The 24,955-nt window shown below is 38.4% G+C and overlaps 1 protein-coding gene across 6 annotated transcripts; it reads right to left on the reverse strand.

Annotated features, from left to right (window-relative positions):
• Positions 1-4,940: 4,940 nt before the first annotated feature.
• LOC131397281 (zinc finger protein 260-like) lies at positions 4,941-15,314 on the reverse strand. 6 transcript variants are annotated; one of them, XM_058530055.1, is made up of 5 exons: positions 15,130-15,314; positions 10,032-10,205; positions 8,701-8,827; positions 8,319-8,414; positions 4,941-7,747 (listed from the first exon to the last, which is right to left on the reverse strand). In XM_058530055.1, exons 2-5 carry the CDS (start codon positions 10,044-10,046, stop codon positions 5,772-5,774), a joined length of 2,214 nt encoding a protein of 737 aa, XP_058386038.1. In that variant the 5' UTR covers positions 10,047-10,205; positions 15,130-15,314; the 3' UTR covers positions 4,941-5,771. The 6 variants fall into 6 exon arrangements, with proteins under 6 accessions (XP_058386038.1, XP_058386039.1, XP_058386042.1 ...); XM_058530056.1 differs by having other exon boundaries at positions 15,079-15,147; XM_058530059.1 differs by lacking the exon at positions 15,130-15,314 and adding an exon at positions 14,984-15,070.
• Positions 15,315-24,955: the final 9,641 nt, after the last annotated feature.

Raw genomic sequence — 24,955 nt, forward strand, 5'->3', positions numbered from 1 at the left:
ACTTACTAACTGATAAATTGGTGTTTGAATCTACCTCTTCCTATTGGAAGTACTTATTCCATGTTTTGTCATACTCTGCTTACTAACCTTCTTGTGGGTTCATGGTAACTTTTGTTTTTTAACTCATTTCATTTTTGCTCTTTACTTTTGTCTTTGACTAGTTTGGAAGATATACACCCTGCTTCTATTCTGTTAATAATTACTTTAAACTTGCATTCTTAACAATAACATGCATTCTTAGCAACAATAAAAGTTATTAAATAACTTTATACTTCTTCAGGAAAATAGAGATACTTTACAACACTTTATTCAAGGATACTTCTTTTAATTTATATGCTATTGTTATCATGTAGTTCAATTCTATATAATTTTTAAAACAACACAATATGATTATTTTTGCTTTATGTAATCAATCTTCACTCACATTTACATACACATTTACTACAATGATAGAGTAAATTAATGTGAAAATAGAGCAAATTAATTAAATTAATTAATTGCTGTGTTGCCCTACCAAAATTACATACATTTTTCCACAGGTATGACCAGGTGACTTGCTCAAGACAGTGAATTGTGAGGGGAAGTGGAATATATTACTCTCGGTCTTTAAGAGCCTGCAAATGGTTCATCGTGTTCTCTTTTCCTTTTGCACTAAGACAAGAAAATTTCAAATGAACGCTGCTCCTTCAGTTTGGGCTGTGAAGAAGATAGGAAGCAGGCACAAGCTGTAGTAGTTATGTGGCATGAGCTAAAAATACTACATTCTTGTAAACCACAGCAATTGTTAGGTCATCGATATCACAGCATAACTGAGCCTATACTGACTGATACAGAAATTGCCACCTAGAAGTGAAGTGTCGCTATAACAAAAATATAAAATGTGTGCATTGGCTTTGAAGGCAGGAAGAAGGAGGTGAGCTAACTGTTACTAGAAGCTGAAAAGATAGAGCCCATCTCATCCAGTGATAGAACATTTTGTAAAACTGTCACCTTCAACAACTTGGGTGGCAAATTATTCTAAATCACCTGTAGGCTTTGAGTGAACAGGATGGAAAACAAATATTAGTTTCTTGTCTTGATTTCTATTTTCTGTGGTTGACAGGGAATTTCTATAAAAAGATGAGTTCGGAAAAGAATTAGCCAGTTAGGGAGAATGAAAAGAAACTTATCAGAAATTCCAGGATTTTCAAGTAGAACATTAGGTCACATCTACATCTGGTAAAAGATAAAACTAAGAAAATCTTTGAGTGCAATAAAATCCAGTTAAAACTCCTTTGGCAATTTCAGATTAAGATCCCTCATGAACCTAGATGTAAAATTCAGGAACAAATTATTAGCAATCAAATCCATCAATATATATGAAAAGGATAAACTTCATGATCAAGTACCCAGGAATGCAAGGATGGTTTAGCACTTGAAAATAAATGTATGTGACATCTGGTGACAGTCATGCTTGAGTAACCCACTACAGTTTATCACTCCCACTGATGACAACTAAAAACTTTGAAATAACACAAAGAAACTACCCGAGGTCTCTAAAAATAAATTGCAGGGAGATTGGAGAAGAAAATGTGGAGTTGAAAAACAAACAAACAAAAAATGTACAACAGTGAATTTCCTCATTTCTTTCCTTCTTTATCTCCCACCCTTGACCTGAGGCCAGGTCAAATTGGGGAACTGTGCAGCTGGAGTAAAAAGCAAAGACACTAGGAGAAACCAGTTTTAATGGCCAGAGGACAGAGAACAGCAATCCCCATAAGCCAGAAAGTGTGTGGTGGGAATCTGTATTTCTTCTTTTTTTCTAGATTGGTCTTGCTTTAAGGCAAACTCTGGTCTCAAAACTGCACTGCTGCAGCACGCGATGGCACGGACACCTGCTAGAAAATCCATCTCTATGGATAGAAAAACTTGGAAAAGCATTCCTTTTTTTGCAAAGAGCATGGAGGAAATCCCATTATTTTTTAAAATCTTTTCTTTCACTGCTTTGCTCTTGGGTGAGTCTCATGCAAAACTGCTTGACACCATGGGAGACTAAAACAGAAAACTCCATATTTCTAGCCAGAGTACTGGGTACAATGCAGTCCCAGGGAAGTAGAGTTTTGGGGAAAAATCCTGGAAAGAAGAAAGCTGAAGAAGAGGAATCCCCTAGTTCTGTGTATGAATTTACATAAATGCCAGACTCCAGAATCACCCCCTGCTGCACGTGTGTGAAAAACACAGAAAGAAGCATAGTAAATTAAAAGTTTTTACTATGATGTAAACCAGTATCTAAGACCTAGATGACCACTAAGGAGCTCATATGAGGAACACACCCAAAGAGCATAACAAGGACTTTGAAAACTGCACTAACATTGGACCCACTACTCACAGGATTTATGGTCTGAATACAACCAGGTTGATTGTATTCTAAAACAAACAAACAAACAAAACCACTCTCCAGAGGATTGTAAGAGGACAGACTCTTACAACATAATGATCAAAATGTCCAGGGTACAACACAAAAGTACTCAACATAAAAAGAACCAGGAAAATCTGATCAAATTTAAAGGGAAAAGACAATCATCAGATGACAAACCTGTGATGACTGAGACATTAGGACCATAAGGGAAAAGACTTGAAAGCAGCTATGATAACAATACTTCACAAGGTACAAGTGAACACTGTTGAAATGAATGGAAAGACAGAGTTCTCAAGTTCTCGGTGGAGAAATAAAAGCAACAGAAAGGAACCAAATGAAAATTTTACAACTGAAAAAAAAATTTGGAATAAAAAATGTATTAGAGCTACTATATAGCAGAATGAAGATGCCAGAGGAAAGAAGCAGTTGAAGATATAGCAACAGAAAATTATTTTTTACCTTAATCATAATTATTAGAGAGTAAAGACAACGTTTATGTACTTTCATGCAGCTCCAAAAATAAATAAATTCATACATACATACATACCTATGCAGATAAGTAGAGGCAAGACTATTATCAATACAACTGAAGCAGTACATGGGCTTCTCCCTAATCAAGGCTTCCTCTACCCCAAATCCCCAAACAGTAAGAGACCTCAAAAACTTTATCTTCTTACTGCTTTTTTAAATTTTTGTCTATATTTGTCTTTATATAGAAAACTATAGTTATTTTGTAGACGTCTCAAATTTAAATAATAGATATTTTATCAGTCAGGGTTCAGCAGGAGGTATAAATCATATCAGTAATTCAAAGAGTTCTTAACAATTAAAAGGTAGTTAATCATTAAAATGATTCCAAGCAATAGAGAGACAGAAAATGCAAGAAGTAGTTACTACCTCCAGAGCTAAGGGAGACAGGAAGCCTAAGAAAGGAAGTAACTGAGAACTTGGAAGAAGGATCCTCCAATCCCCAAGTCAGAGATTCACACGTCACTGGAGAAATGTGGCTGCCACAGGTACACGCAGTTTGCCGATGGGAAAGTAACTTGGAGAGGCAGCAGTCTACAATTGGCAGAGAAGCTCATAGAAGGGTGCCAGCAGGGCACACTTGGTCCACAGAAAGCCGCCCACTGATGGTGGGGAAGCCCACTGGAGGGCACAGGAGAGACGGAGCTCATCAGTGAAGAACACTAAGGTGGAGGTCACTGTAATTCCAGCATGCCAGTCTGCTGGCAGCCACACTTGCAGAAAAAAGCACACTGGAACCAGAAAGAGAAGCTCCGTTTCTATCTCCACATGATGTCCCTCCTGTATACTCTACTAACAACCCTGACTGCACCAGCCGACAGAGGAGAAATGTTCACAAGGTCCCAGCCCCAAGATCACTAAGTGGGGTTAAGAAGGATAGATTTGGCCCAAGAGTCAATTCATTGACACAGGCAATAACTGGTAAAGATAAGCTAGGTGTATTCTTACACAACTAGCTTGTGTACCTGGTTTGTGACATTCATCCTTTTGAAGTAGATGGCTCTAAGCCACTTATTTTCTGTTTTTAGTATTCTATTATATGAATACATCTGTTTCATGAGCTTGCACAATGTAATTAGCATGCCCTCACCTCCTTTTTGAATATGCTGAAACATTTTCTATATTTTCACATTTATAACTAGACTTATTAAACTTCAACTATGTCCACTGTATTGGGCAGAACACTTTCCTGTGCCTTCCCCTTCTCCTCTCCAAAGAGGGAGGGGTAAAGTATCACATCTGTGAGTTACCAAAATAGTGTCTGTTTATATAGTCTATGCTCACATCCTTTTTCTACATTTGTGTCAGCCTGCTGGTAGGACATTCCCTCTCATACCTGCTGTCACAGCTGCAACTAACTGGTGTTTTATAAGATGGCCAAGTGAAGACACAGAGGCACACAGGGAGAATGCCATGTGATGACAAAGGCAGAGATTGGAGTTACACAGCTGCAAGCTAAGGAATGCCCAAAATTGCCAGCAAATCACCAGAAGCTGGAAGAGGGAAGGAAGGATTCCCTAACAGGTTTTGGAGGGAGCATGGCCCTGATGACACCTTAATTTTGGACTTCCAGCTTCCCAAACTGAAAGAATAATAAATTCTGTTGTTTTAAGTTGCTCAGTTTATAGTACTTGTTATAGCAGCTCTAGGAAATATATAAACTAGGTTTTATGGGGGAAAGGAGCAGGAAGCACATCTGGCCATGGGTCTAAGTCATATCCCCCATTTGAGCAATACCACTAACAAAGATGATATTTTAATCTTTATTTCTTTGAAAACAGTGGCTGCTTTCAGTTTTTCAGAACTCAGGTGGGATTTCAGAACTCAGAAGAGTTGTGATTACTCATCACTCTTAAATCTCAATATTTTTAATGGGTATTTTTTTCTCAGTGACAACCAGAAGATAATTTGTTTTAAAAAATTTATTATTTTAAAGAGTTGAAAAGAACTATCAGATCCATTTACATATACCAGTAGACAGTAAAAAAAAAAAAAAAGACAAAAAGGTAAATGGTGTTATATTACAGTCTTATTTAATCTTGAGCCTAATCACTTCCTTTGCAGTTTATATGATATACAAAAATTAACAATATTGGCATTTTTTGGTGGATACTACACATACAAACTTGAACTAGAATTTTGTGGTACACAACTTTCACTATCTTGTGAAATCTGAAAATCATTACACATGTTCTACAAGAATAGACACAAAACAAACACAAACACATGGGACATTAATTCACTGCTTTGACTACAATATATTCAAACATGAAACAAAGTGTCCTCTGGCATGCTAAAGTTATCTGGTCTTCGTAACTGACTACTTTGTGTTACAATTTCTATAAATACATGGTAATGTGACAGGATCAGAATTTTTATAATAAAGTTGTTATACATAAACATTTCCCACCGTCATTACACTATATTAGTTCTCCTTAATAAATATTATCTGATGCACAATAAGTTTGGGCTTCATGCCAGAGTCATCCCTTATCACAAATCTGTCATCTGTATTCTTTGGTATGAAAACTCATTTTTTTGGAAGGTATTCCAGGATTCACAACATTCATGAGATTTTTCCTCAGTGAGAATTGACTATTTTGTGATGACCTACCAAAAACATTTGTTGCACTCAAAAGGTTTCATTTCTGTGTGACATGTAATGGGATTTCTCTTCTCAAGAAAAGATTTCAACTTTTCAACTCATTCATATTGCCTTTCTCTAATGAAAGGAGGCTACATATTTTCATATATCAATGCATTTAAAAGATTTCTCTCCTGGATAAGTTTTCAAAAACTTACAAAGGTCAAAATTAATGGAAAAGTATCCTAACTTGCACTGCATTCAAAAGGTGTCTCTTGTGTGAATCCTCTTGTATTCAGTGAGATGTGACATCTCATTAAAGTCTTTCCAGCATTCACTGTGTTCCTGAGATTTTTTTGCTGTATGAATTTCCTCATGTGAAGTGAGAAAGAACTTGACTGAGAAAGTTTTCCCACACTGACTGCATTGATAAGGTTTCTGTCCTGCATGACTTCTCTGATGGACACTGAGGTATGATTTCTCAAAAAAGGCTTTCCCACACTGAGTGCACTGATATGGTTTCTCTCCTGTGTGCCGTCTCTGATGTCTAATGAGCTGTGACTTCTGGTTGAAGATTTGACCACATGGAATGCATCCATATGGTTTCTCTCCAGTATGGCATCGTTGATGGATAACAAGATGGCTTTTTTGGCGGAAAGCTTTTCCACATTCATTGCATCCATGGGGTTTCTCTCCCGTATGAATCAACTGATGTCTACTGAGCATTGCCATACTGCTAAAGGCTTTTTGGCATTCAAGACATACAAAGGGTTTCTCTCCTGTATGCGTTCTCTGATGTACAATGAGCATTGCCTTTCGTATGAAGGCTTTTCCACATTCATTGCATTCATAGGGTTTCTCTCCTGTATGAGTTCTCTGATGGACAATGAGATGTGACTTGTCTATAAAAGCTTTTCCACATTCACTGCATTCATAAGGCTTCTCTCCTGTATGAATTCTCTGATGTGTTATGAGAGATGACTTTTTATTAAAGGCTTTCCTACATTCCTTGCATTCATAAGGTTTCTCTCCTGTATGAGTTCTTCGATGAACAATAAGCTGTGAGTTGTCTATAAAAGCTTTTCCACATTCACTGCATTCATAAGGCTTCTCTCCTGTATGAATTCTCTGATGTGTTATGAAGTGTGACTTTTTGTTAAAAGCTTTCCCACATTCCTTGCATTCATATGGTTTTCTTCCTGTATGATTTCTCTGATGTACAATGAGCTGTGATGTGTGTACAAAAGCTTTTCCACATTCACTGCATTCACAAGGTTTGTCTCCCATATGAATTCTCTGATGTGTTATGAGGTGTGAGTTTTTATTGAAGGCTTTCCCACATTCCCTGCATTCATAAGATTTATCTCCTGTATGAGTTTGCTGGTGAACAACAAGCTGAGATTTACTACAGAAGGCCTTTTCACAGTCTCTACATCCATAGGGTTTATCTCCCGTATGAATTCTTTGATGGATAATCAGGTTTGACTTCTGCATAAAACCTTTCCCACAATCACTACATTCAAAAGGTTTCTCTCCTGTGTGCATTCTGTAATGTAATCTGAGCTTTGTCTTCTCCCTGTAAGCATTTCCACATTCTTTGCATTCATAGGGTTTCTCTCCTGTATGAGTCCTATGGTGTAGAATGAGATGATACTTTGTTCTGAAAGATTTCTCACACTCAGTACATACATACGGTTTCTCTCCTGTATGAGTTCTCTGGTGCAGAGCGAGATGACATTTTGTACTGAAAGCTTTCTGACATTCACTGCATCTGTACGGCTTTTCTCCTGTATGAGTTCTCTGGTGAATTATGAGCTTTGACTTATACCTGAAGGATTTTGGACATTCACTGCATTCATAAGGTTTCCCTTCTATGCGAATTCTGTGACGTCTCTTAAGATTTGTCACCATGCTGAAAGCCTTCCCACATAAATTATGTTCATAGTACTGGGCTCGAATGTGGGAGGTTTCATGTAGAGTATGGAAAAATAATGTCCTATGATCACTTAGCTCGCCGCAGTTCACTTCTGCATAGTTTTTACTCTGAAAATTTAAATCTGAATTTTGTTTCAAACTTATTCCTTTTGAGACACATTTATGGGGTCTTTCTATAAATGGAACGACGTTTCTGCTGAGAGAAAATATTCTTCCCAGTGTACTATTTTCATGATCTCTCTCCACAGGTTCATCCTTCTCAGTATCTTCCCGATACCAATCATAAACTTGCCACATTACTTCTAAAAAAAAAGAAATCAATCCTATCATTATCATGAAATGGAGACAGATGGAATCTCAAGTCAAAATCCAAAGAGAATGAAGAAAGTGATACAGCAGGTGCACAATATAAGTCTGAGGTATCCAATAAAAGAAATAGATAAAAGGTAATAAACCAAAGGACATGGGTGCCATCAAACTTTGGAATGAATCTATAAATATTAGAAAGAATAGAAGAGGTATGGGAATATAGATAAGAGGTGGAGGAGGCTGGTTGTGTCTAACAAGCTACAACAGAAGAACAACTAAGCAAAAAAGGAAAGACCAAATGAAAGAGGCAAAGACGTGACCCAGGGTAGACAAAAGGAGGTACATCTTCTCCTAGGTGGCTAGCAAAAGAGAGTAACATACGGAAGGGTGGTAAGAAGTAGGCATCATTCATACTTAAGACCTCTTTTCACTCACTCTAAGTCACCTCTAAAGGTTCAGAAACTATGAGAAGAAAAATTAAAATAATGTAACGGGGGTCCCAACCCACCAATGACCAACCGTTACTTTGCTTGTACTAACTCCCATTGTATTGGTTTCACTCACCTTGACTACAGTGACTTGGGAACTCCCTCTCTACCATTCCTTGTTCTTCTCCTTCCTGCAAGTAGACCACTGCTTCTGGCTTGGTGGCTTGATAACCTGTCAAGGAGCAATCACAGAGAACCTGAGCAGTATTAAGGCCTATAAGGAAAAGTTCTGTTTCAGAGAATGTATAGTTTAAATCTCAGCTAAATAGAAACTTTTCATTTGGAAAATGAAAGTAAGTACAATCACTGTCTGATCATAAAGAAAATAAGTTCTATCATCTGTACAAGCCCAAATCCAAAATCATTAAGGATATCAGAGTACCCAGAAATTGTAGCAATGGAAAAAAGACAGGCAATTAATGGGCTTACACTGAGATATTTAGGAAAGCTGTCTTTACCCAATGATATTAGGTTGCTATAATTTTCCAACATCACATCCCGGTAGAGGTTCTTCTGAACAGTGTCTAGTAGCTGCCACTCTTCCCAGGTGAAATCCACAGCCACATCACTGAACGACAATGAGCCCTGTAATAACATAATCCTTTTTAATCTGAGGTTAATATAATGGAATAAAATATAAAAGATCTATAGGACATTATTCTGATTATTTTTACTATGGGAATTTATAAACAAATATTTCTCTGTATCTAGTTTTGATTTATACTTGGTGGGCTAAATTCATTAAAACTATCCTTTCTTTGTCCATTCTTTATTCACTTCTTCACTCATTCATTCACCCAATTTAAAACATCACTAAAACTACCTAAAAACCATCTGCAACCCACCTTACAAGCATTTAATGTTACCTACTATACATTTTGCAATAAAAAAGAAACAAAGCACAGTCCTGCCTTCAAATAGCTTCTGATCTATTTGGGTTCAAGGAGCTGCAAATAGTTCAGTGAGATAGGAGAAGAGGCTGAAGAGAACAGATGCCCAGGCGGCAGGCAGGAATAGGTCTTGGAGCAAGACTTCACATTTCCTGCAGATTCCTGGTAGCCACTGCAGGGTCTTCCATATACAAAAGGATGTTATGCTCAGAACTGCCTTCTAGAAATTGATCGTGCTATATAGGAAATCACGATACTCATAAAAGCAAACACAGAGCTCTTACTATGTGCTATGTATCATTCTAAACATTTTCCATACATTAACATAATGATCTGCACAATAACCCTTATGTAAGCACTATTATCTTCTTTTTATAGACAAGAAGAGATTTTAAATGTTTTCTAGCTGTGTCTTTTATATCTCCCACATTTCCTTAGGAGGATGACTGTCCAATGGGTCTATACTCTGGACAAGAAAAACAGCAGAGAAAAACCCATTAAAAACATTTCTCCATATTAAATGTCCAGGAAATATTTACTGATATCAAGGAATTCATGTGCTTCCTCCTTATATACAAAGTAAATCTTGTAACACGTTTTTATTCTTTTGTATTCTTTTATTCTTTTTATTCTTTTGTTTCCAGTATTACCATAGAAATGTTTGCAACTCAGTTCTGGATCCCACTGCTTATGTGGCATTGTTCTAATTATTAGCACCTTGCAGAATCCTATGACATGTAGATCCAGTTCCCTTCCTGATGGGCTACTCTGTCTCCCAGTCTAAGCTTATATGCCTCCCAGCTGCAATGTATTTATATGTGTTGTTCTCTTTGATTGTGCATATTTTTATAAACTTCCACAAATCTACTGGAAAACAGATTGGGAAGTAAACAGCTCACCTGGGACTTGGTCATTTTCAGCAGCTTTCAGGAAATGGCCAGCACTTTTAGTATCTGTCTGGAAATTCTGATAATGGTGTCTCTTCAAGGGTATCCTCAGCAAGGATGAATTTCTAGACTTGAGGTCTACTTTTTTTCCTTTATAGGAGCAGCCTCACTCTAGGAAGCCAGCATCTATGGATTCAAAGAAAGACTGGTTTGGCATGGAAATAATAATAAAGGCAAGTTCCTATACATGCAAGGAACTGTTTCAAGCATGTTCTTTTCTCACTTAATCCTCACAACAACTCTATAAGGTACAGATGATAATTATTCGATTTTAGAGAAATCTAAGAAGGAAAGGTCAAGCACCTAGCTAAAACTCACACTGCTAGTGACTGATCGAATAAGGACTAAAACACAAACCTTCAGAATCTATAAAAACTCTGATTTCAAGGAGAATTACCAGAATTATCCTTTCATCTTAACCAACTAAAAACAAATAAGAAAAGTATTTAGAACAACTATTTTCAGACAGAGAACTCAGAGAAAAAGGGAAACAAACAAGGTGAGACCTCTGTGTGCTGCAGCTCACTGCCTGGAGAGACTTTCCAGGCCTCAGCACAGGGAGAAGAAACCCAAAAAGAGTCTGTATCATTAACTTGCTGAGTTAATGATACAGAATTCAAAGTTTGAAGAAGCAAAGGTGGCTAAAATTTGCCAGGCAGTAGATGAGAAAAGAGAGACAGAGAAGACGCACTCTATAGATGTGTAGAGGGTTCCTTTGAGTCTCTGGCTAAGGACAGATGAACTGTGAGGAAATTACCAAGGGCTGTGGAAAGAGCGACTGGAAAGGAGCAGGTGGAACAATTCCTGGAGCTCATATAAGATCAGGAATAGTTAGTGTTCCCACTAGCCAAGGTGAAAAGATCTAATACACAGGGACTTCAAATAGACTCCTCAGTCTATTTGGGACAAAGTAATCCTAGACAAAAGACCATTTTGGACTCATCTAACAAAGCTTAAAAGAAAGCCTCCAAAGAAACAAACTGTTCCAAAGTAACTTGACTACATCCCAGAGCAAAGCTCAAAAGTAGTTCAAGGAATAAAAGAAAATCCTGCAAACAATGTAAAACTGACGATATCTGACATCCAGTCAAAAATTACCAGACATGCAAAGCAGCAGGAAAATAGGACCCATAGCCAGGAGAAATATCAAGCTAGATAAACAAAAATGACAAAAGGGATAGAATTAGCAAACTAGTACACCTATATATATATATATGTATACACACATATATACATATACATATATATAGATAAATTCTACATGTTAGAGAAAAGCATGAGCATGATTAGGAGAATAATAATAAAATGTTTAATAAATGCTATTGAAACAATAGGTTGTTCAGGTTTGCCTCATACCAAAATTAACTCAAAATGGATTATTAGATGTAAGAGTTAAAACTATAAAACTTCTAGAAGAAAGCATAGAAAAATTTTAAGTGACCTTGGATTAGGCAAAGATTTCCTCAATATGGCACAAAAAGCATGATGAAAGAAAAAAATTGATACATTACTTCCTCAATACTAAAAATTTTTGATATTCAAAAGATTCTGTTAAAAAATGAAGAAGAATCAAGCCATAAGCTGGGATAAAATATTAACAAAGCATATACTTGACTAAAAAGACTTCTATCCAAAAAATATAAGGAACTTTTCCAACTTAATAAAAGAAGAGACAATCCAATAAAAAAAGAACAAAAGATTTAAACACTTTACCAAAAAAATAAAGTGATGGCAAATAAACATAAGAAAAGTTCCTTTAAGTTGCAAAATGAAGGCAAATTAAAACCAAAATAAAATACTGCTATGCACCTTCTAGAATAGCTATAAATTAAAAAGACTGATAATACTAAGTACTGACAAGGATATGAAGTAAAAAGAACTCTTAAGCATTTCTGGTTAAATTACAAAATGGTACAGCCACTTTGACTTGTATACAAATGTACATGGCAGCTCTATTCATAATATCCAAAACCTACTCACCCAAATCCAAAATATCTATCAACTGGGGAATAGATAAACATTGTGGTATACCTGTACCACTGAATATTACTCAGCAGCAGAAAGAAATGAACTAATGATACACGGAAAATGATGGATGAATATCAAAACCACTATCCTAAGTAAAAGAAGCCAGACACCAAAGACAACTTACCGAATAATTTAATTTGTATGAAGTATTAGAACATACATATCTGTAAAAAGCACTTAAGTGATTGTGAGGGAAGAAAGGATAGGGGGATGGTCTCAAATGTAAAGGGGCACAAGTGACCTTTTTGGCTTGATGGAAAGGTTCTATATATTGACTCAAGTGGTGGCTACACAATGGGTTATACCTTTGTGAAACTCATTGAATTGTACATGAAGAATTGGTGAATGTTATGGTATATAAATTATATCTCAATTAAGCTAAACTTTTGCTTACGAAAACCAAAAATACAGGCTGTCTGCTTCTTAAAACAAAGCCTGTGTCCTTAAACTCTCCTATGAAGTTCTCAACTGGAATCTCAAATTCACGTCTCTCTTTTCACAAAACCCCAGGTGGATCTCCCATATACTCAAACCAGTGCTGATGGCTAAAGAATTAATTCTGGTTATGAAAAATTAATTTAACACTGAGACTAATGTAGAGATACCAAGGACACTCTAGAAATACATTAACACAGCTTAAATGCTCTCAATATTGAATTGCTAAGAACTCTGAAGTAAAATGAAACTGTCTTAGGCAGTATGAGACCTGAAGAAAACAGATCTGGATTTCGAGGACAATAGGAGAAAGAAATTTACAGGCCAATCTCATTCATGAACTTAGCTATAAAGCCCCTAAGTAAACTATTAGGAAAGTATCGCCACTGAGATATAGGAAAAATATTGAGACTACTGAATATAGGAAGAACTGTATTATGCACAAGATGACTTTATTCCAGGAATGTAAGGATAGTTTAATAAGAATCATTTCGTTATCTCAATAGATGAAGAAAAGACATTAATAAAATATCATAGCAACTCACAACTTTAAAAAAATCTTAGTAAACAAGAAATAGATAAGAACTTTGTTAACTTGATAAAGAGTATCTACAAAAAAATCCACACCATTTCTTGAAACTTAGGCACATGACAAAGATAACCACTTTAGCCAAAAATGTACCACAGATCAAACCCTGAGCAGCAAAAAATGGGAAAAATAAATTGAGGCATGAAGATTGGAAAAGAAGAAACAAAACTGTTATCATGCAACTGCTTTAAGATCAATATAAACATTAATTGCAATTTCATATTCAAACAACAATAAAATTTAAAAGAAAAAAAGCCACTGTTTACAATACCAACAAAACCTATAAGGTACCTGGCGGGAAAAATGTACAAGATTACAATTTTATTATAGGAAAAGGATACAAATCAGAACCAGTCAAATGGAGAGACACAACAGGGTGAGGTTTGGGAGGATCCCAAACCAGAAGTTTCCATTGTCCTTTCCCTTTGGAGTCAGAACACATTACTCATCCAGTATATCTATGTGTGACAGTATGCAGGGTATTGCCAACCACAGAGGCTCACCTAAGCTTCAGTGTCTATAGTTTTTATTAGAGTTTCATTAAATAAGCATGATTGATCAAATCATTGGCCATATGACTCAACCACCAGCACCCCTACCCTCCTGGAGATTGGACTGATGTCACCTGGCTCAAAGCCCAATCCTCGAATCACATGGTTGGTCTTTCTGGCATAAACAGTCCCCATTCTGAGTCATCTCACTAGCATAAACTATCTACACACCCACCAGGAGTCGCCTTGTTAGCACAAACTATCAGGGTACACCATGAATAACACAGACCTACCACTCAGGAGACTCAACAATTGCGCGGCTACCTCCCAGGAACTGGGGACAAAGGCCAGCCAAACTGTTTATTACTCAATAACTGGCAAAAGACTAGCATTCCAAGCATGTGCCACTTGGTTGGCTGGGGTGTAATTATCTGGGTCTCCTAAAAGGGGTAAGGAAATGACAAACTTCTCAGGTTTAAAATTGGCCAGTGAACATATAAAAAGATGATCAACTATGCTAGTAATGAGAAAAGTGCATATGGAGACCTCAGTGAGATGCCTTTTAAAACCACAAGATGGTCAAAAAGCAAGAATGAAAATACTTAGTGTTGGAAAGCCTATGCATCAATAGACACTCATACATGGCTGGTGACAGAGTGAATAGACACTCATACATGGCTGGTGACAGAGTGAGGTGGTACAAAAGCAATTTGGCTTCTTCCCTCTAGGTAAAAATTCATCTACCTTACAGCACAAAAATTCCATGACTAGGTATACACTCTAGACTAGACAAGTTTGGCACGAATTTAACAATTCATGGATCTGGGTGGTTGGTATACACGTGATCATTTTGCTCTTCTTTCGACTTTTCCCTATGCTTAAAGTCCTTCAGTATAAAAAGCTGGTACATATAATACCTCAATGCCTAGTACAGAACCCAAATCTCAGTCCACCTGAGACTTCCTTACGTTCCAATCCCACAAACCTCTCCCACGGGTACTCATATGCTCCCACCCCGCACTTCGCTCTGGCACCCATTCACAGCTCCCCAGACACCTATTTTCATACGGATCATAACATGGGCCCCTCGGATGCTCAAACTTGGCCCACAGGAAGCATAAATGACTAACTCCCAATCCCGATCCTCACCGACCACACCCAGAAGGGCCCCTCGGTCAGTCGCTCTCCCAATGCCTCTCTCCACGGCCTGGGGCGCCTTCCGGAGCCGACCTGTCACTGCAAACAGGAATGGTCGGTCTCTCGTTTCTTCCTCAACCCACTCCCCTAACACTGATGCCGGCCCAAGCCGCCCCCAACAACTACGAAGCCTCCTTAAACAACAACCCCTGACGACCACCCACCACAAACCACATCTCAAGTCAAGAATTCCCACGGAGGGGGATGCTTAACGCCGCTCGCCGAAATCTAACGTAACCTCAAACACGAATCCTGTCACCTTTCGCCCGGAGGAGTCAAGCTTCGCTACGCCACTTCCGCTTCCGCTCACCTGGTTGGTGGGCCCGAGTCCCCGGCTATTACGCAGACTCAGTAGCATATTGGAAGTGAGCGATCTGTGTACGGACACGGATTCTGGTGCCCCGTGGAATTATCGCTGGGCAATATGGCCGCGCCAATTTCACTACGTTCTGCTGGGGGCGGCCATTTTGCACCATGCGCCGCCATCTTGGATTGTGCGCCGTACGGAGAGCGAGATGGCCACTCTAGCCGACCGATTCGGCCGACCAGGCCGAAAAGGCGCACATTCAACAGATGCTTTCTCTTCTTTTCGAGCCTTCTCATCTCCGGTTCTTCTACCTCCGCAGCGGCTGTCAGCACCATCGCGCATGCTTAGTAGCATTTCAGCCGTCGCGCCTGCAATCTTCCGACCTGTCCCTAGAGCTAAACCAATCACAGGCCAGTCCTGAGCAGAAAATGGCCGCGCCCGCTCTGTCTCGGGGCTCTTTTCAAGCCGCGTGAAAGACGCGGCCATATCGGAAAGGTTTGAAGTTTGGGTCCGTACAGTAAAGAACAGGCTTCCGGGACAGAGAATTGGGGAGCGTTCACCGTAAGGACGCCAGTAATACATTGGAGAAAATGGGGATTAGGAGCTTAGAACTGGATCTGGAGGAGCAGAGGTGGTACGAGGCGAGCGCCGTGGATGTGCGCTTCGTGATGAGAGACCGTGAGCGGTTAAGGACCGCGACAGAAATGGTTGTGGAGGAGACACTGGCAACCACAGTCCACGCCAAAAGAATATTATTTGTATCTCGTGTTATAAGATAAACCCGAGATACATTAAAGAAGGATCTTGTGTATCTTGAATAGTCACAACCCACCCAGTCATTTGTTTTTGTGAATACTGGGATACAGGGGTCAACTTACTTTCTTCCTCCGTATAGATAATTATCCCAGCAGCATTATTTAAAATCGATCTCTTACCCACTGCTTGGTAGTGTCATCTTTATCATAAATAAAGTGTCCATATCTGTATGGCTCTGATTTAGGACGTTGTTCCGTTCCATTGGTCTATTATTTATCTCTGGGCCAATACTACTCTGTTTTAACTATGGGAGCTTTCTAAGTCATAAAATCTGACAAAGCAAAGCCTCCTACCATATTTTTTTCTACAAGAGTATCTTTGTTCTTCTGGCCCTTTATATTTTCAAATAAAATTTTAACTCACGTTGTCAACTTCCACCAAAAAATAGTGGCTGGGATTTGTAATGGGACTGCATTGAATCTATAAATCGTTTGAGTGAGGACATCTTTACAATATGAAGTCTTAAAATCCATAACATACACCATGTATCACTCCATTTATTTGGTTCTTCTTTAATGTCTCTGAAAAAGTTTATGTTTATAAGTCTTATAGAAGTCTTGTACATTTTTATTAGATTCATTTCATGACCTGACATTTTTAATGCTCTTGTAAATGGTATTTTATGATTTCATTGTTTAACTCTTTGTTGATGGTATATAGAAATACAGTTGACATATATTGATATGATACCAAGCAAACTTGATTACCTGTTTTTATTAATTCTAATAGTTTTTGTGTAGATTACTGTATTGTAAATTTTTAAAACTTCATATTTTCCCGATGCCTCAACATCCCCACAAACAGGCTCTGAGTACACCCACCAGGCAACCAGGTGCACTAGTGTAGTAAGGTTGACACCCTGCCACAAGTTCCACTTCCTACCCTCCCATATTTGTGACCTAGTGTCATTCAAACCACCAGTGAAATCTCTTTGAGTCTTTTCTTGTGTACTCCACCCTGACTCCTCAATAAGGGCACTTGCTCCTGGGTCCTTACTCTCACCCCACCTACTTGGTTAAGTCTGATCCCTTGGCAGTCTCTCCTATTTGACGTCCTCTGGCATGCTGAGAGGTCTCTCAAGTACTTGTGAGTATAATAAACTTTTTTTTTCCTTCACCTCTCCTGTGTCCCTTCTTGTGGCCACACCTGGCTGACCATCACCTAAAAGAACACAAAACAATTATTCTATATATTTACATAAAAAGTCATATCATCCTTAAATAGTGAGTTTTCCCCATCTTTTTCAATTTTTAAACCTTTATTTTTCTACCTATTGTGCTGGGTGTGACCTCCAGTCCTGTGTTGAAAGGAAGTGATGCAGCATTCTTTTCTTCTTCCTGATTTCAAAGTTTCTCCTTTAAGTATGACATTTACCAAAGATGTTTGTAAATTCCCTTTACAAAATTAAATCATGCCTATGTGATTAAGCCTCCATAAAAAATCCATAAACTACAGAGAGCTTCCGGGTTGGTGAACACATCCGTGTGCTAGGTGCACTCCAACTCCACTTGGACAGAAGCTCTGGCATTCAGGACCCTTCTGGACCTCACCCTTAGGCCAGACCTAAGCTGATGATGAGGCATTCACTTAGCCTCTGTGGGAGATCAAAATTGGCCACCCTGAAATATGTCTCTTTGCCTTGATTATTTTCTATTTTCTGTCACGGATATTTGACCTCCCCCAAACTGCCTAAAGAATTTAAGATAGAAGACCTGTTTCAGGAAGGAGCCACTATCATATGATGGCTGTACTATAATGTAAAATAGATGTTACAATAGGAAAGGCATCAAGCCCCTCTTTTTTTTTTTTTTGTGAGGAAGATCACAAAAAGATTAGATGTTAGATTAGCTAACATCCATGCTAATCCTCCTCTTTTTTGCTAAGGAAGACCGGCTCTGAGCTAACATCTATTGTCAATCCTCCTCCTTTTTTTATTTTCCCCAAAGCCCCAGTAGATAGTTGTGTGTCATAGTTGGAAATCCTTCTAGTTGCTGTATGTGGGACACGGTCTCAGCATGGCCAGAGAAGCGGTGCGTTGGTGCACACCCAGGATCCGAACCAGGGCTGCCAGTAGCGGAGCACGCGCACTTAACCCCTAAGCCACGGGGCCGGCCTCAAGCCCCTCTTATCAAAAATTCTGTCTCTCCCCGGCCATATTCTCTAGGTGGCCCTGAAAAGAGTTGCCAGACAAACATTTACATTTATGAGGGAAATCTCCATTTGTAAAGGTATCTCCCTCTCTGTACTGGGAAGAGGGGGGATGACCTCAACTCTAGAAACGTATCAATGTGGAAGGTAAGGCCTTAAATCTGCATAATAACTTTACTTTTGTTTACTGTGCTTTTCTGGTAATCTCCCATAACTGACTCTCCCCACCCCCAACATCCTCCTTTGTCTTTAGTTGAAGATAGTATTTAAAATAAGAATCGCTGCTATTGTGTTGAGAAACTCAGTTTCCCTGGTTTCTCCCATGTATACATGTTATTAAACTTGGTATTATTTTCTCCTGCTAAGCTGTCTTTTACTTATTTGGCCAGCCATAAGAAGCTTAAGGGAAAGGGCGGAGGGAGATTCTCCCTCTTCCCCAACACCTCATTACTCTTTTGAGAATGCAGAGAAATCTTGGCTGTTTTAGAGGAGTTTTTGAGGTCCAAACAGCAAAAAACATATTCCCTGGGCAAGGAAAAGGGGATCCAGTAGGGAAGACTCAGAGGATGCCTCTGGCAAAGGGGGAATCTAAAGAAATGAAATTAGCTCAGTGGAAAGTGCTCCAGGGCTGTCTCTGTGTAGGGATCTTGACCATAGAAGGGGAGGGGAGGGATGTTTACTGGAAATGGATAAATAGGGCTTCTGGGATGTTCCATCTCTTGATCTAAATGGTATTACACGGTTGTTCACACATAGGCGTTGCCATTTTATGTTAAACTAATGTATGTCTGTATGTGTGTGATTGTGTTTAATATACTTTTCTGTATGGTATAGTTTATGATATGAATGTTTAAATAATTGCACATACTCTGTCTTTACACAGCTAACAATTGGATAGAATGAATGGCTTTTCAGTTATAGGTACCTATTACCTTCACTCCTCTCCTACTCCGTACCCCTTACTCTCTTTCTCTTTTTTCTCAATACTATTTGAGTCTTCAGTGGTCAGTTGAGCAGTTAGTGCGTCTATGAATATTTCATATAACCCAATAGCTTAAACATCCCAAAAGAGAGGATTATGCTAAGCCAGGCCCAAATGCCTGGTCCAGGAGCCAAGAAACTCATACGAAAAGGGCACTATCCTAGATTTACCATTTTTTTCCTCCTTCCGTTTTACCTGCTGGGTCTTGAGTGATGAGCTCAATTGTTTTAGTCTTTTTACAGAGGCATTAGAGGACTTCAGTCTTCAATTTGATCAACCTAAAGGACTGTGATTTTCCAGTCCCAAGACCTAGTAACCATGTGGAAGTTTACGCAGTAGGGCCTGATTCTGAACCTGGTCATATGAGTTTTAAATATAATGAAGCCTCTGTTGCTGCCTTATATGGTATCTTTGGCTTTGTGCTACTCTTGGCTTCAGGAAGTTACTACTGTAGCTTTCTTGCCTAAAACTTTCATTAAAGCCAGGTTTCTCTTTTTCAGCTTGCTGGTGTTCTTCAGTACCTGGGCCTCATTCTTTTCCAAATACCATACTCTCAAAGAACTGGCATCATGAAGATGTGGCTTGTAGGAGAATATCTTTTATTATTAGGAGATTCAAATTGAGGTATTTGGGGGTGAAGGATCATGATGTCTGCAATTTACTTTCAAATAGTTCAGTCAAAAGAAGTAAACTGTAGGGGCCGGCCCGGTGGCGCAAGCGGTTAAGTGCACGCGCTCCGCTGCGGCGGCCCGGGGTTCGCTGGTTCGGATCCCGGGCATGCACCGACGCACTGCTTGGTAAGCCATGCTGTGGCGGCGTCCCATATAAAGTGGAGGAAGATAGGCACCGATGTTAGCCCAGGGCCGTCTTCCTCAGCAAAAAAGGAGGAGGATTGGCGGATGTTAGCTCAGGGCTGATCTCCTCACAAAAAAAAAAAAAAAAAAAAAAAAAAAAAAAAAAGAAGTAAACTGCATTAGAGGATAGAGGGAGATGGATGGATAGTCAGTAGAAGATATATATATAGATAAAGCAAATATAGCAAAATTCAACATTTATTGAATCTGTGTGATGTATATAAGAGTGTCCACTGTACTGTTCTTTGAGTTTTTATATATGTCTGAAATTTTTTGTAATAAAACCTTGGGAAAAATTACTAGTGACTGATTTTGCATATGTAACTGATTCTTAGGTTGCTTGTTCACTGTGTGGCAGGAACCTGGAGAAGAAAATAGAGGTTCTGTCCACCATATCTCAGATCACTGGCAGAAATCTTAGCAATCATCTCACAGGAACCCATCATATACCTATCTCTGGGAGGAAACAGGGTTTCTCTTTAGTTTACTGGGATTAAAACCTATGGGGAATGTAATGAGTTGATGCTGTTTGGAGTTTGTTGAGCTTCTTGGATGTGTAGATTAATTGTTTTCATCAAATTTGGAAGTTTTAGGTCATTATTTCTTCAAATATTCTTTCTGCCCCTATTCTCTCTCCTCTCCTTCTAGGACTTCCATTATGCATATGTGGGTATGCATGAGGGAGTACCATAGATCTCTGAGGATCTGTTCACTTTTTCTTTTTCACTTTTTTCTGCTTTACTTTTTCCTGTTTCTCAAACTGGATAATCTTTATTGACCTATCTTCATGTTTGCTTATTCTGTCTTCTGCCAGCTCAAATCTGCTGTTGAGCCCCTCTAGTAAATTCTTTTTTATCATTTCTATCTCTTTGTTGATATCTTCTATTTGGTGAAACATTGTTATCACACTTTCCTTTAGTTCTTTAGGGATGGTTTATTTAGTTCCTTGAACATATTTGTAATAGCTGATTTAATGTCTTTATGTAAATCTGACATACAAGACCCCTCAGGGGCAGTTTCTAGGGACTACTTTTCTCCCTGTGTATGGGCCATACTTTTCTGATTCTTTGTATCACAAATTTTTGTTGAAGCTAGACATTTTAGATAATATAATGTTGCTAATTTGGAGATCAGATCCCCCCTTTCTTCAGGGTTTGTTGCTGTTGTGGTTGCAGTTTATTTGTTTAGTGACATTCCTGGGATAATTCTGTAAAGTCTGTTTTCCCTGTAGTGTGCAGTCACTGAAGTCTCTGCTTGGTTAGCTAATGATTGATCCGAGATTTCCTTAGTTGCCTTGAGTCAGTAAGTCTTCCACCCTTTGCCGAGGGTCCTTTGTGTGTGTTGCAGCTCTACTTCAATGCTCAGGCAGTTTACAAGTCTGCCTTAGCCTTCTCTTCCTGCTGCAGCATTTCCAGGTCAGTCAGAGGAGAATTATTGGTGCTCTTCAGGTCTTCCTGCACATGTACATATCCCTGTGTATGTGTGTGGCCTTCTAGATCCTCAGGAATGTGTCAGAGTGTTTAATAGTTCATTGTGAACATCTTATTCTTCAGATATTCTTTTTAAAAATTTTGGCTGGGCTATTGTTTACCTCAATTCACATTGCAGCCTTAAGCTACTGCAGTGTTAAATAATTAAAACTGATCATATTTGACAAATGCTTTTCATGGCGACTATTCTTGTGAGGCTGCTGTTTTTCCAAGGCTAGGGCAGAGCTGGGGAGAGGGGGAGGGGAGTAAACAAAGTTAAAACTCAACAAACCCCACTGTTTTTACTGAGGTTCAAAATTTTTTCTTGACTAAATGCTCTTCAGATTGTTGTAAGCCTCTGGTTAATTTCTGGAGTTGTAAAAAAAGTTGACTTTAGTAATTTTTCAAGTATTTATGTTGCTTTTATGGAAGAGTGGATTTACACACACCTTCACTTTGCTTTTTTGGAAGTCTTGCCTCATCACCTCATTTACTTTTGCACAATAATCTACTAGGATACAATTTATTAATTTTATAGGCAAATACCTAAATCTTATAATAATTAAACTGTTTCCCATGGGTTATAATTGTTGTTGACACACAAAGCCACCACTGCTTATCAATATACAATCCTGCAGCCAATTTAATGATTGCCCTAATAAACCATTAAAAATTCTGATATGTCCCCAAATTATTTCTGTCCAACTTCACTTCTATGCTTCATCAATTATTTCAAAGAAAAAAAAATCACAAAGCATCAAGAAAATATTGACAGTTATGCAGTATTGTATTTACTTGTTTGTTTGTCTGCCTTCTGAGTGAAGCTGAAAGCTCTATATGCTAAGGCAACATCCTACAAATTTTTCATCATCAGTATCTTGGGTGTAGGTCTGTCATGTTCTAGACATATATCCTTATTTGAATAAGTGAATCACCAGATTCTTTGAAGAAAAGAGAGACTGTTGTGAATTGGCCACTAGTGATTTGGAATATTTTTTCACCATTTAAGAGCAGAATCTTGGCGCTTGGGGATCTTGAAGCAACAATATCAGGGGGCTGAGGGTGGGATAACAGGCTGCCAGAAAGGTGGTAGTGTGCTGCAGCCAGAGGTGAGATTTGAAAAAAAAATGGTATTATAAATTGTAAGGATAGAATTGGTGAAGTAAAACAAAGTGAAGGTGCTTGCTAGAAGTAGGATGGTTTGAGTGGCTTTTGCCTCAGGGGAGAATCTATGGGAGTTTCTGAGGGTGTGAATATGCCTCACTCTCTAGTGGTGTCTATGTAGGAGGAGTGCCATGTAAACACTGGCCCCAATCGTGAGTCCCATGAACACAACATCTGGGAAAATCATTAGACTTGTGTATTTTGCAGCACTAGATGTTTCAGGATTTTTAGAAGAACACAGTCTATCATCCCGTATCTTGGTAGAACTGTGAATATGCTGAAGAGCCTCTAAATTTCTAGGAACAAAGATGTTTATCAGCAGGTTGGAGATCCAACATAGAAAGCAGGAAGAACCGATGTTCTTCCAAGCTCTGTCTTTGAGCCCCACGCACCCACTGGTTCTGGGGCTGATGGTAACTGCCTTAAAACTGCTCAAGAGGCAAGTGGTGCAGAGAGAAAGGCCTCGGGCCATTCTATGGATATAATAGACAAGTTTACACCCAGTGTTACCCAGGTTGTGTGTCACTCCCCAGATAAATATCATCTGGGGGATCCCCTTGAAGAGAAGAACCAAGAAGTTGGCCATGGCCATGTTGGTGAGAATCACGTGTATGGGCCTCAGTGCATGGCCAGTGCACGATGTGGAAGCATAGGTTGAGAGAAGAAAGGTATTCCCCAGGACCCCAATCCCAGTCTGGACCAGGAAAAGTAGCCTCAGGATCAAGTCAGCGAAAGTCATTCTCATGAGATCATGGGAAGAAGCAGTTCAGAAAAGAGCCTGAAGGTCATGAAGTTAGAACTCACTGTGACAGCACCAGTCACAGATTTGCTCCAATATCCCAGTTATGATAGGGACTCTTGGGCCTTCAGTAACTCCCCTTTCTGAGGACATAAATTACATTTCTGGCAGGGGGGGACTCCACACCAGTGAGCTCAGAATTGCCACTCAGAGTAGCCATCCTGGTATGTTTCTGTTTATGCTCATGCAGCCATGAAAGATGGTTCATTATTTAGTCCATTTCCAAAATCCTTTGGTATACATGTCCAGGACATAAGCTCCAAGGTAAAGCCTTATCTTTCATTTCAAAACCTTTTCTTAAACATCTGTTGTCAGTCTTCAGATATACAAAGACTAATAGACCTGGATCATTGTTTCTAAGGGCTCCAAGCCTAGTGTAGGCGACACATATAGAAAATATGATATGAATAAAATATAAATCATGCCAGGAATTAAGGATATAAATGGTATTGTGGAAAAATGTATCAAGGATCCCGGCAGTTAGTGGTTTTGTGATAATACATAGAAATTTTTATTTTTAATAATGAGTAAACTGTTCTACCAAATTATTAAAGTGTGTATACCATAAGGAACAAAATAACTCATTAATATATAGAGGAAAAAAGTTAATCTGTGTCCCCTCTCTCATTTCTAGTCTTACTCCTCTTCCCTGAGATAACCAAATATCTCAGCTGTGCATTCTTCCCCAATTTTCTTCCTGTTCTTTCAAAGTGCGTATATGTGTGTTTTAGCAATGAGTAATAAATATAGGATTGTTTTAGCAATGAGTAATAAATATAGGATTAAATGTGCTGCTTATGCTTAGAAACATAAAGCATTCTTCCTCATAAAACATGGGCCAAAGAAAAAATCACACAGCAAACACGGCATTAGAAAATAAAATACCATGGCCATGTGAGACATATACCAAGAATGCAAGGGCAGGAATTTTATTAATAAAATTCACCACATATATCGTGGTATTATCAAGTTCACTTGATATATCTAAAGAGAAAATTCATCTAACTATTACCATTGATGCTTAAAAAAAGCCTTTGACAAAAATCAACATGATTTTTTAAAAACCACTCAAGGATATAGGAATTTATGAATACTTCCTTAGCATGATTATATATTTTCATATTAGCACTTTACTTAAGGGGAAATATTGCAGGAACAAGCAAGGAGGACCACTATTTCAATTAACAATATTGTCCTCTAAGTATGAGTCGATGTAATTATACAAGAGAAAATAAATAAGCATAGAACTTTAAAAGGAAGTAAAATTATATTTGCAGATGATATGATGGTATAGCAAAAAATCCTTAGAGAATCCATGTTAGAACTAACTCAATTAATAAAAAAACTTAGAAAGGTAGCAAGCTATAAAATTAACATACAAAATCATATACACAACTATAATCAGTTAGAATACATAATGGAAGAGAAAATCCTATTTACAAAACCAACCAAAAGTTATAAGTTTTAGGAATAAACTTAAGAAAAACATAGAAAAGTTTGATGAGGAACAATTTTAAATACTCCAGTAGGATATCAAAGTGGACCCAATCAAGTGGAAGGACATTCCTTGCTCTTCGGTAGGATATCCAAACATTAT

This window comes from Diceros bicornis, chromosome 34, assembly GCF_020826845.1.
Source record: "Diceros bicornis minor isolate mBicDic1 chromosome 34, mDicBic1.mat.cur, whole genome shotgun sequence".
NCBI lineage: Eukaryota > Metazoa > Chordata > Mammalia > Perissodactyla > Rhinocerotidae > Diceros > Diceros bicornis.